This window comes from Electrona antarctica (assembly GCF_951216825.1).
Source record: "Electrona antarctica genome assembly, chromosome: 11".
Lineage (NCBI taxonomy): Eukaryota > Metazoa > Chordata > Actinopteri > Myctophiformes > Myctophidae > Electrona > Electrona antarctica.
This window is the reverse complement of record NC_136792.1, coordinates 27587206-27600385: the sequence shown is the minus strand read 5'-3', so window position 1 is coordinate 27600385 and position 13180 is coordinate 27587206. Positions and strand designations below refer to the sequence as shown.

General features: G+C 44.2%; 1 protein-coding gene across 2 annotated transcripts in view; it reads right to left on the bottom strand.

The window, feature by feature from the left end:
• Positions 1 to 13180, bottom strand: part of ift80 (intraflagellar transport 80 homolog (Chlamydomonas)) — a 65918-nt gene that overhangs the window by 4962 nt on the left and 47776 nt on the right. For both annotated transcript variants that reach the window (XM_079514667.1, XM_079514668.1), the window contains exons 9-16: positions 9799 to 9978; positions 7759 to 7877; positions 7329 to 7403; positions 6698 to 6861; positions 6536 to 6600; positions 5641 to 5776; positions 5052 to 5199; positions 2927 to 3098 (exon numbers count right to left, since the gene is read on the bottom strand). In XM_079514667.1, coding sequence (XP_079370793.1) covers positions 2927 to 3098; positions 5052 to 5199; positions 5641 to 5776; positions 6536 to 6600; positions 6698 to 6861; positions 7329 to 7403; positions 7759 to 7877; positions 9799 to 9978 — 1059 coding nt within the window. The remainder of the gene's footprint in view (positions 1 to 2926; positions 3099 to 5051; positions 5200 to 5640; positions 5777 to 6535; positions 6601 to 6697; positions 6862 to 7328; positions 7404 to 7758; positions 7878 to 9798; positions 9979 to 13180) is intronic.

Here is a 13180-nt window from a genome sequence, read left to right as displayed (position 1 = left end):
CTAAACAAAAACAAAAGTAGAAAATGGAAATGTAAAAAAGGGTATTCGACCCGTTGTTTGGGAAACACTGGCCTAGACACCCTTTAGGATCAGAGTCAGACCTGGTGTAAACTCAATCCATTTTCACATTAGGGAGAAAGCACCTGCCCAAAGAATAACAACGTCATCAGATTATCCAAGATTATATTTGAGATGTAGTCAAATATATTGGGGCTCACTCTTTAGTTTGCCATCCATTCACGTTCACTGAACGAACCCAACATTATCCGCTTAAACAATTCCCTTCATTCACTCATCCAGTGAGCGACCACAGTAGATTCAAGAGTGTTTTTGTCATACTGTGCTGGTGTGCCCAGTACAGTACAGTACAGTACAGTACAGTATGCAGTCTGTTACAAGATGGCAATGAGTCTGCCACAACCTGTCAGTATGGTGATCCATAAAGATCCACAAACACACTAACAGTTTTACCAAAGTGCCACCAGAGAACTGAACTCTGAAGAATAGGCTTTGCAATAGCTTGGGACTGTGCAATATACAAATATTACATGCAAAAACACATGACAAAAATGTACTGTACTGATGGTCTGATTTGACTACACAGATTATTTGATGTATATACCGATTTAACGCTGGTCTTTATTTGGTTTATACTGTTTTAGGTATCTCTAAAGCAAGCAGTGAAATGTTGCTCCACAGACTCTGCTAATAACAATTACAAAAATCACACACGTGTGAAGTGAGGGGCGCTCTTATCATCATACATCATCTCATTCCGACCAATCACAATTTGCTTCCTCACTTTTGGCTTCAATGTTTGTGTTTACGTAATGTTTGTGTTTACTCAAACACTCAAAACTGTCCATTCATTATCAATGGCATTCAATATTTGTGTTAGTTCAATGTTTGTGTTTACACCCTCAAAGCTGGACATAGGAGCCGCTCAAAAAAACACCCTGTGAAGTGAGGGGCGCTAATATATTAAAGTCTAACTCATGTTGATTAGGTGATGTAATGGTGATGTAAAACAAACGGTGCCAACACAAACATTAACAATGAAGAGACAATAACGTAACGTAAACAACACATTATGACATAAAGTTTCCCATCATTGTCAATGCATTTACTAAACAAACTTTGAACTAGTAAAGACAAACATTAAACCTGTGTATAGGAGGGGCTAGCGCCCCTCAAAAATAATACTAGATGTACTAACAAATTAAAGGAAAAGAATAAAAATAGTACAGCTTAAGAAGAAGACACAAGCAGTAGACTATCTACAAACAAACTGCCATAATTCCTATGGCCGTCTGAAAAATAATTAAGCAGACTCCTTCCTCAGAAGAGGAAGTACTGGCTGTACAGCAACATCATCTCTACTTGACAGTTGTCAGACTTGAGGCCACCGCACCTACTCGTCTGCTTTAGAACTTTCCATTTGCACACGAGAAAACAAATCTGATCACATTCTGCGGACAGAAATGCAGACAAACAGGAATACAAATACCTGGTGTAAACTCAAGGGTGACTTAGGATTGTTCATGATCCAAATAAGAGATCCAGACACAAGCTGCCTTTTAATGCAAGTGTAAATGGAGTCTAAAAGTTCGGCCTCCATACTACACTCAGGCTGCAACTGTATATTATGAGTAAGTGTAAGTGAGGTTCTGCACTCACCGTATGCTTTATCACACCAGTTCAACTTTAACAACATATTCTTCATAAACACAACACACTGATTGAAGGAAATGGATTCCTTTTTTTTTTCTTTTACATTTTAATTTTGTAACCCATTTTTTCACCCAGCGGACTGACCTCATGCTTCCTTATATGCATGAGGAGTCCAAGCTGCTTCTTTTCACCTGCCAGGGGAGACTTTCCCCGGCCGGACGTAGCGCGTGGAAGGAACACGTTATTCCGACCAGTTCCTTTCCCCTCCATCAGGCGCCCCGGATGGCCAGGGGGAGATAGTTACTCCCCCTACCCTAGGGAACACGGGGAGAACATGCAAACACCACACAGAAAGGCCCTTTCGCCAACCCCACCTAGGGCATGGGTGCTCATTTGTTTATTTGTACTTATAATATTGTATTATGTATTAGGTATGGGCGCTGATGACGTGGAGGAGAGAGCACGCCCCCCAGCGCCCACAGCCGCCTGGGTGATGACAGACTGCTGAGCGAGTGCTGGCGCTTTGGCATGGAGGGTCAGATCAACATATGGAATGAATTCTGTACTGGCCATATATGGAGCGTGTCTTGAGTGTACAGGGTTTGATGAGGTCAGACCAACATATGGAAAGTCAGCTCCATATATGGAGATCTAAGGGTGGCAGTGGGGGCAGTGTCTTGAGTGTACATGGTTTGATGAGGGCCCAGGTAGGACCAGGCCTGAATTTTCGGGACTGTTGAGAACTCTAGTTTTCGCCGGCTGCTGGGTGCGGCTGCACTAACTTCCATTCAAAACTCTAGGCCCGTCTAGAGTTTGAATGGACAGGTATCAGTCAAAAGGGATACATGAAAGAGGAAGGACGGGTGGGCAGGATCAACATATGGAATGTCAGAACAGGTCAGCTCGGGTTTGAGGTCAGATGTAGAGTTGCTGGCCGGCTCCATAATGTATATGCAGATCTAGGTGATGATCCAGTCTTCTCCATGTATGGCTATCCAGGGTTTGATGAGGTCAGTGTCGTGATCTTCATATATGGAGACGGGCGGCCATATATGGAGCTTGTCATAAAGTGTGACAGACTGACGACCATATACGGTGGCGTGACATGTCACGAGGTGTGACAGACTAACAGCCATATATGGTGGTGTGATGGAGTCACAAATGGAGTCACAAACAGGTTTTGCAGGTTTTCATAGAAATCTGCGACCTACGGTCACAATAAAGTGTATATACAGTACGTATGAGTGTGTGCTACCTTGGCGAAGCGGCAGAGGCGCAATGCATCCTCCCATAGGCCAGAGGCGCTGTAGTCATGGAGCAGGGCTGGGTAGGGGGACACGGTGGTGTAGACTAGCGAACCGTCTCCTTGACGAACGGTCACCTTAGTGCCCACGTAGCTCAGGATGTGGGGCGCATGGCTGAACTCACTTTGTAAGGGGAAAATAGCAAACAAGGACAAGAAGAGAAGTTCACATTAACATAATGCAGTTAATGAATTAGAATTGAAAGAGATGTTTCACTTTGGATGGATATTTTACTGTAGCTGTATGCAGTACCTTTACAAACTTCCTGGTTATGAATAATAGCATTCATGACTAAGTACAGAAGTGCAGTAGTGTTTCAATCTTAAAACCTCGTCTTAAAATAATGCATCTATGCACATACAAACTACAGCGAGGGGAACCCAGTTAGGAGTCGGACTGTGTTCATCGTCATCATTTCTAAGAAATAAGTTAGTCTGCCACCAGCTCACTGGCCTTGTGGTTAGAGAGTGCCCAGAGATTTAGGAGGCTGGGGGTTCTATCCCAGGAAGAGTCAGACCAAAGACTACAAACGTGGTACTCAATGGCATGCCTCCCTACTTAGCATCATGGGTTGGACTAGGGGTAAGTCCCTGTGACACACTATAGTCATGTTCAGGTGATGTACAGAAACAGGAGCTACAATCACAATTTGCATCCTCACCTACGTCTTCAATGTTTGTGTTTACATAATGTTTGTGTTTACACAAACACTAAAAAACGTCCATTCATTTTCAATGGCATTTAATGTTTGTGTTAGGACAATGTTTGTGTTTACACAAAAACTGGACAGAGGCCCTCAAAAAGAAGGCTGGTGGTAAATTATTTGTGCAGTTAGGGGACGGTCTGTTAATCAACTCATGGATGGATGCAACATGTTATAGCATATATTATCATCTTTTATATACAAGGTCATGGATGGGACAACCATGGACTCATTCACTCGGTAGGCTCTGGCAGTGTTTGTGTGCACATGTATTATATGTGTGTGTATAGAGATTCATGGTGGTCTATTCTGCTATCAATATACATCGATCAAATAACAAAAAGCACTCCCTGGCGAAGACTATGAGCACCATTTCTCATTATGTGCATATATACCTGTTGCATCATTGTTATTAGTGTACACTAATGTTAGATTAAATGTTGTACATGTACACTGAGCAGTTTACAGTGTATAAAATTAACCACGTTAAACCTGTCATCCCAATTTTGGGCATGCAAAGGGTTTCTACAAGCTCAAGTTGTGAGCTTGTAGCTCAGCTATTTTCACCGGTTAATGTGCATGTCTTTGTTTAGTTTAACCACTTATGCCTGATTTATTATTCTCTCACAACAGTGTCGTCTGGTGAAAATAGCTACAAGCTCACACATTGAGCTTGTAGAAACTTTGAGTAGAGAGGAAGTGGAGCAGGTCAGTGACTTTAAATATCTGGGACAATACACTCACCTTTCAGACCAATGCAGATAACATTTATAAAAAGGCAAGGCAGCGGCTCTATCTTCTCAGGGAATTGAGGAATTTCAATGCTAGTAAACACAACTTGAACATGCTCTATAGTTCACTGCGAATGTTCTCACTTTTAACATTGTTTCCTGGTATGGGAATATCTCAGTTAGAGATAAAAACAAGCTCACCCAGGTTTAGTCAACCAGGCTAGTAAGATCATTGGAGACAAATAATTGCAACTTCAGGACATATACAACCGCTCCATAACCAATTCAGATATACAATGACTATACCCACTCTCTTCGCCCTGAATTTGACCTGTTACCATCTTAGACCATCTTAGAGTGCCATTAGCAAAAAAATAAGTGTTACAAGACTTAGTTTGTGCCAACTGCAGTGGGCATTAAATGAAATATAGCTCTACCACCTAATCCCTACGGCCCATGATCACTGTTGCTGCGTTATGGGAATGCATTTTATATAGTATTTGAATGCATTTGTGTATTCTATGTAATGTTTTTATTACATTTTATGTCAAATTTAATGGACAATAACGTTTTCTTTATATTCATCTTATCTTTAATGTGTTAATCAATGGCTGGAGCTGTGAGGTGATGTTGAGTAGTTACCTGCCGTCCTTCAAATACACTGTTTTAGGCAGCAGTTCCTTGTCAATGAAGACAGCACTGGGGTAGTACCACACTGTGAACTGGTTGTCCTGGATACCACATAAGATGTTAGCAGCATCGTTCCAAGCCATAGTGTGCACCATGGTCCCTGCAAGTTAGAAAGCATGTACATACTTGTTGTTTTCCTATGTTGTGTTTAAAAAAGAAAAATGTGTGGTTCTATATACATTTGAATTGCGATTGTTCAGCTGTGAAATTTCAGAGCCTCAATAAAAATACATTGAAAAAAGAAAAGAAAAAAATAAAGCATGTACATACGTAATATTGTTTTTCTGTTATGCTATGATAGATATTGGCAGCTTTTGACAACATGAGCCACTTGACAACATTAAGCCATGCACCTTTAACACACACACACACACACACACACACACACACACACACACACACACACACACACACACACACACACACACACACACACACACACACACACACACACACACACACACACACACACACACACACACAGTATATATATATATATCACTGATTCTGTTGCGAGGCGAACTGCCCTCCCCCGCCTCACCAATCTTGCAGATGTTGTGCTCTCGTCCAAGACGGCGCATGGAGGTCAAGTACAGGTCGCGGTTCTTGTCTATCAACGCAATCTTCCTGTCGCTGGACGGCCCGCACTGGTCTAGCGCTATCTCCACCACCTCCAGCTATGTATAAACACACCCACATGTGTGTGCGCGCACGCGCACGCGCACACACACACACACACACACACACACACACACACACACACACACACACACACACACACACACACACACACACACACACACACACACACACACACACACACACACACACACACACACACACACACACACACACACACACACACAAGAAAAGGTAGGAGAGAAGAGAGGGGAGAGAGAAAATGATGGAGGGGAGCGAAGAGATCAGAAAAGGAGAGGCGAGGGGGAGAAGGGTTAGTATTGTGACCCCACAATGCACTGCCAAAATTGTGAGTGTAAGCGTGTGTGTGTGTGTGTGTGTGTGTGTGTGTGTGTGTGTGTGTGTGTGTGTGTGTGTGTAAGCCAGAGCCAGCTGGCTCCAGTGCAGTGTGTCTCTGTGTTGGAGCTGTGGACTGCTGGCAGACAAAGCCATGCTGACAAACAGTAACTGCTGAGCCAGGCTACCTCAGATTCTCCTCCTCCTCCTCCTCTCTCTTAGCTTGCTTCTAATTCATTCCCTCTCATTCTATGTCTTTCCTTCTAGTTTTACTGTACCCCACCCCCTTCTCCCCCTGGACAGGTGTTCATTTATTTACTTTTGCTCAGAGAGACACATAGTTCACAGAAAAACATGGCTCCTCTCACCCGGGCTCATTGGGAGAGTTGTATAGGTTGGGGAGGGGCAGAGAGAAAGAGAGAGAGAATGGTACAGGGAAGACGGAAGAATCAATAACCCACCTTGTGAGTCAAGGGCTTGCTGTCGCCAAGAGCTTTCCCCGTCAGGGCGTCAAGCAGGAAGATTACTAAAATACAGAGAGAGAGAACAATTCATGCTAAATCATTATTATTCCTTCTGGGACAGACAGAGAGACAGTAAAGGAAGACAGCGAGTTAATTTACCTTTCTCATCACTTCTGTCTCTGAAGGCGATAGTGTCATTACTCAGAGAGATGGCCTGGGCGTTGAGGATGTCAGTCCTCATGCCGGGGAACTTGGGGCTGGAAATTAATCGACCCTCATAGGAGAACACGTACAGGCCTGCTCCGTCCACCAGGAGGAAGTGTCTGGGAGGAGGCGAGACGAGACACAAAGACGAGCACAAAAAGTCAATCAGCTGGTCGTTTCAGCATTAAATACACATTAAACACTGCATTGAGTTACTCAGTGAGCCCTGCTGTGCACGAATGTGAATACGGAATTGCCAGTACTAATATCAAGCGAATTTCCATCTGTCGTTGCACTCTAAGCCCTATTGGAGGACAGTGCAGGTACGGTTAAATTAGGTGCTACCTGTATGTGTGCATTTGTGTACATATATGTTTATGTATGTCCGCCCATCCGTCTGTGCATGCGAGCGTGTGGTTGTGTCAGTGTGAGTACTTAAGCTTGTGGAGTAATGACGCATAGAGGCTGATAGATGACCCAGCAGCCTGTTGTCCCTGCTGCTCTGCTATTGGAATGAACACAGACAGGAATAGATAGATGGACCTCCATTCATCTCTCAAAGAGAGAGAGAGTAACAGCAACTCACTTCTCAGCCTGAAGTATGAGGCTGACTGTTCCCTCCTTCAGGTCAAAGACGAGTGGAGTGTTCCAGTTCCGGGTGCTGTGTAAGGCGCATGTCCACACACACACACCCCCACACACACACCCCCCACACACACAGACACGCACGCACGCACACGCGCACACCCCCACACACACTCCCACACACACTCCCACACACACACCCCCCCACACACACACACACACACACACACACACACACACACACACACACACACACACACACACACACACAGTTACTCATGCAAAAACATACAGCATCTTTTTGCTGTGGATAAAATAGCCTGAAAAATCCACAAGCCCCAGAATAGAAAAAGTGATGCAGAATAGGACCTTAATTTGAAGGTGATCGTGGCAAAATTAGAGTAGGTCAAATAGGAAAGAGAGGCACATACTTGTAGACGTAGCACTGCAGTGAGGTGGCAACCACAAGGTGACCGTGAGCCAGAGATGCCTTTATGACACGGTCCCTGAACTCCAGCATGTCCAGCGCATCGTTCACCACGTTCCTCACCTGAGAAAGAGAAGACACAAGAAGTGAATGGAACCAGGAAGTAGGCACAGAATATGATTCTCATATACAAACATACGTATTAATCAAACAAGCGCAAATTAGCAAGCACTTTTTTTTTACCGATGGGGCAGGTGTGGTTGTGGTGGGGCTGAATCATGTACACAGTAGTGTATTTATTTTCTTAATATACACAGGAAACAGTCCACAGTATGTCAGCGCATTCGTACAGTAGGGCCAACTGTGGACAGAGGGGACTGTTTTCACTGTGTACTGTACAGTGTATGTGTACTGGCGTGTACCCTTTTTTCACCTGCATAGATAAATACTTCCTCTCGCTCTCCTTGTGAGTGAGTGAATGAATGAATGAAAGAAAGGCCTCTTCCAGTACCAGGTGAAAGGTGGGGTGTGGTGGGGTATTTTTACAGCTTTACAAATCTTCCTCTTCTGTCCCCTCCAGTGAGCCAAATTTACACGCAATGCAACTACGAATAAAAACATGCGACCGCAAGGTGGTAAATTTAGCCGCCTGATTCACAAACCATTGGCAGATGTGCACTTAAAAAAAGGACAGAGGAGAGGAGAACAGGGGAGGAGAGAGAGAGAGAGAGAGAGAGAGAAAGACAGTAAAAAAAAAGTCCTGCTAGGCTGAAAATAAATGGCTGACGACCCAAGTTTGTTTGGTTTACACAAACTGCAATTGGTCGAGCTGTCTATGGCAAGTGTGTGTGTATACTATATGTGCGGTTGTGCACATGTTTTTTCTGTGTGTGTGTGTGTGTGTGTACATGCCACTCTGTGTCTCTCTCTCTGTGTGTGTGTGTGTGTGTGTGTGTGTGTGTGTGTGTGTGTGTGTGTGTGTGTGTGTGTGTGTGTGTGTGTGTGCATGTGGGTGTGTCATATGGGTGTAAAGGCTACCTTGTGGTTAGTGTGAGTTTAAACAGTGGAGAGTGGTGGAGTGAGGGAGGCAGCTACACAGGCTGGCCATTGTCACTGCTGGACTGCCTGGCACACTGGGAGGGTCTAACTATAATGTATGGCTGCAAGTAGCCTGGGCCTGGGAACTGTCTGCCTCTCCACGCGGCCAGCTCCGCTCACTTCTCTTCTCTAGCTGGTGTCCGCCTCTAGTATCATGCCAATTTATTCTCACTCACTACGCAGGCTGATCAACTGAGCCAAGGTCCGTGAATGCTCGCCTGCTCAATATCAAGTGTTTTTGTGGGGGAAAGTGAGAGATGCTCTGTTTTTCCTTTCTCTTTCAATACCTTATGTCTTAAAAACACACACAAAAAACGTGTAGCTTAGCTTGTAAAACAGAAAAGAAAAGAAAAGAAAAGAAAAGAAAAGAAAAGAAAAGAAAAGAAAAGAAAAGAAAAGGAAAGGAAAGAAAAGGACAGATTCATTAGTCAGTGGCTCTGTCCTAAACCTGTTTTGGGTGTGTGTATATTGAAGAAGTCATAGAGTCTATTAATGGTGTGGCTTCCCTGTCCAATATTGAACCATCAGTAAGTTGTTTGAAACCACACACATCACAATGTTCAATCTGGCGAAGCTGCACTACACATTTGCTTGTGATCATTTCCTAGTATGGTGATGATCTATGCCTCATTTGGCCAAATGGAAATAGTGACATATATAAATGACTCACCAATAACAACAAAAGTGTTTCACAACAACTAAAAGGTTCTTGTTTTTTTTCAATTGCACTTTTACTTTTACTTCATGGTGAAAGGGGTTCTTATGAGCTGTGAAAGTTCAACTGTTGAGCGACCATACATACATTATATACATGTATACGGACAAACTATGGCTACGGTGTGAGTAAAATACTAATGTGAATGTGAAACTCAATTTATTGCAAAGAAAATCCCATTTGATTGCAAGAGTAGGGAAGTATTCTCTTATAATTGCTCTCTCTCTGTACCTGCATGGTCCTCCGCTTGGTGAGGGTGATTATAAAGCTCATCCACTCCCAGCACTGCTCCACCACATGGGCAAAGATGACGTGCCCGTTGCCACAGGCCCCAGACAGCTGGGTACCATCTGCAGACCAGGCCAGGCTGAACACACTGCCCGTGTTGGGCTTCTCCAATGCATAGGACCACTGGAGAGCAGAGGGGGGAGAGAAAAGAGAGAGGGAGACAGATAGGTGGGTGGGGTGGAGGTGGGGGGGAAAGAGAGCAATCTAGTTAATGGCTGGGGACATTTATCAGCAATCATAAACAATTACCTTGGGAGCAGTCAGGGACAGAGAAATGATGAGTACGTTGAAAGTGGACAATAGGGTTGAGGATGAGGAGACGTGTATGTGTGTGTGTGTGTGTGTGTGTGTGTGTATAATGTAAATTGTCCTAGAGGGACAGGGGCCCAGTCAGTCAGTCAGTCAGTGAGCTGTGATGAACTGTGAGACACTGAAGGAGCGTCAAGGCTCTGCCAAGTCCAGCACTCTCGCTCGTAAACATACACTCTGCTATCCTCATCTCTTACAACAAGCAGCAAGGGAGGGAGAGAGAGTGGGTGGGAGGGTTTACATACGAGCCTCCAAACCTGAGTTAAAGACTGATTAACAGGACCTTCCTTTTTTTGCAAAAGAAGAGAGATTGAAAATTGTGTGTGTGGGTGTTAGTTGAAAATGCGTCATTTCTGTCAAGTGACACGCTCATCTTATGACATATAAATCAACCTTTACGGCAATAGCTCTCTCTCCATGTATACATGTTCTAGAATACTCTTATCTTCAAACTCCCCATTGCAATTAGAACTGCAGACTCACTCCCAATCTTCCTCCGTAGTCTCACCTCTTCAAACTCCACCTTAGCCCGTAGCACTTGCCATAGCCTCGATAACCTTGCAGGCGTTTGCAACGGTTAAAATATGTAATTTAGATAGCATATTATGTACAGAGGTCTCCATATGGTTATGAAAATGACCGATACCCTAAAGAAGGCAGTTTGAAGGCAGCGGTGGCCGAACGGATAGCGGATCGGTCTTGATACCGGAAGGTCGCCAGTTCGAATCAGCGGTCCGACACGTTAAAATTACCACCGCTGAAGTGCCCTTGAACAAGGCATTGAACCACTACGATGAAATGTGTTCTATGAGCAGGGCCTGGCTGGAAACAAGTTCTTGAGCTTAGCCCAGATACCCTGGGTAAATATAGTAATCATTTCATTTCATTTCAATCATTTCATTTCATTTCATTTAATGTCTGTCTGAAACGTTGGTCTCAACTCTGTGTAAAACATTTGCCATTGGCAACTAGGAATTTTTTTTTCATCCTTAGTATTTTTCCCGTTGGCTGGCACCTCACAAGGACCGGTGTGCTGTGCACCTTTTGTTATACCATGAAAGTGACACAGGCATACAGACAGACCGATACCATATATGGGCATAAAAGGGACACACAAACAGACAGGTTCAACAGGTAATCAGACAATGAGTACTGCGGGTATAGAGGGTATGGGCATGCATAACGTGAATGGGAAATCGAGTGGCAAAGTGACTTGGCGAAGTTGTTTAACGTTGTTTAATGCAATCAGACTTTTCTGTTTGGATGTATGTATGGGCTATCAAGGCCAGAAAAGTCGTTTTTTGACACTCAGTAGGCATTCCCGCATAACTTCTGGGTATGATGATGATGTCACGCGCATACCCTCTATTGCATAACCGGTCACACTGGGCAAGACCTACACTGTAGAGTGTATCATTTTATTTGGGCGTTAATTGCGGGACTTTGCTCAAGGAAATTACATTGACGCTTTACAAATCAGTTTACATTCTCCGTAAATGAAGTGTTGTGATTGGTCGAAAAAATAGCGTATCCTGGATAAATACATCTCACGGATGTTCCGGCCCGACACTTCCGCCAATACACTCTCTGCCTTAGGTTGTGACCAGGCTTTTCTCTTCGCAGATGAGTAAGGCTGGGACCGAGGCTAATAACCGGTGGGGAATGCATTCTCAACTTGCATCGTTCCGAGTAGGGCTATTCCGAATACATGAAATTGTCAAAAACAAATCTTTAAAATATAGCTGCAAGCAGTGATAAGGCGGGACCAAGAAAGATGGCAATAAGCAATAAGAACAATACGCACAAAAGCCATAGAATAAGCCATAGAAATGGAGGTCTGAACTTGAGCAAAATAATGTAATTGTGCAAGGTTCTGGAAGACTCATATGCTGAGTTGGCAGTGCCCGGATTTGAACCAACAACCTTGTGGTCCAAAGGCATGAGCTCAACCGACTGTGCTATCCAGACACAATCAGTTGTCTTATTGTAAACAGCAAAATCATTTAGTGTTTTTGATGACAATTATGTGTGTCCTGGTTTTGGGGATGTCTTTATCCATTACTATAGTGTGTTTTGCTGTCAATGTTTTCACGTACAAACGTCTCTTCAACTGGGATTTCAGATAATGGTCCATACATTGGTCCTCATTCACAAAGGCGTTTACGCTCATAACGTGGCGTTACGTGAGCGGACAGGCATTTACGAGGATTCTCACATTACGTGGGAATTCATGGCCATCTCCGTGAACTTGACGGTGACGGTGTTGGTTGGTCGGAAACTCCTCACATAGCCGCGCCAGCTCTCATGGTAGTGTAAAGGTCATACGGCTTGCGTAGAAGGCTTTCGTCTTCATGCTGAATCAATAAAAAGTTCCCAAATCTCAGATAAAATATGTAGGCATGTGTCCCCAACATTGGTCAACACATAAAAAATCACACCCGTGTGAACTGAGTGGTGCAAATACCCCCCCCCCCCTCTCTCTCTCTCATTAGCAGGCAACAGTGCAGCACTATCTCTCTCTCTCCGTTTCTGGCACAACAGCGCCACTTTTGGTACTCATTGGTACTGGTCACACACAAACATAGTCGAACACGGACATTGCTGTTCCAAAAAATGATATAGCCTATATAAAAGCCAATTATCACTTGTATGCCTATATGAATGCATTCTAGACTAGAGGCAAGTTGGCCTAGAGTCCCATACAGAAACTGCCCAGCCCAACAGGATATTTCTAGCATGCACGATTGCGCTGCTCACAGACTTCTACTCGCAGTGCAACGCGTTGTGAGCTTGTAGATCGGCTCTCCTATCTCCCCCTGCAAGCAAAATCGAGGGTTACTGCGGCCGTTGGCTACAGTATATAAAAAAAAAATCACACCCGTGTGAACTGAGTGGTGCAACTCCCCCCCCCCCTCTCTCTCTCTCTCTCTCTCTCTCTCTCTCATTAGCAGGCAGCAGTGCAGCACTATCTCTCTCTCTCTGTTTCTGGCACAACAGCGCCACTTTTGGTACTCAT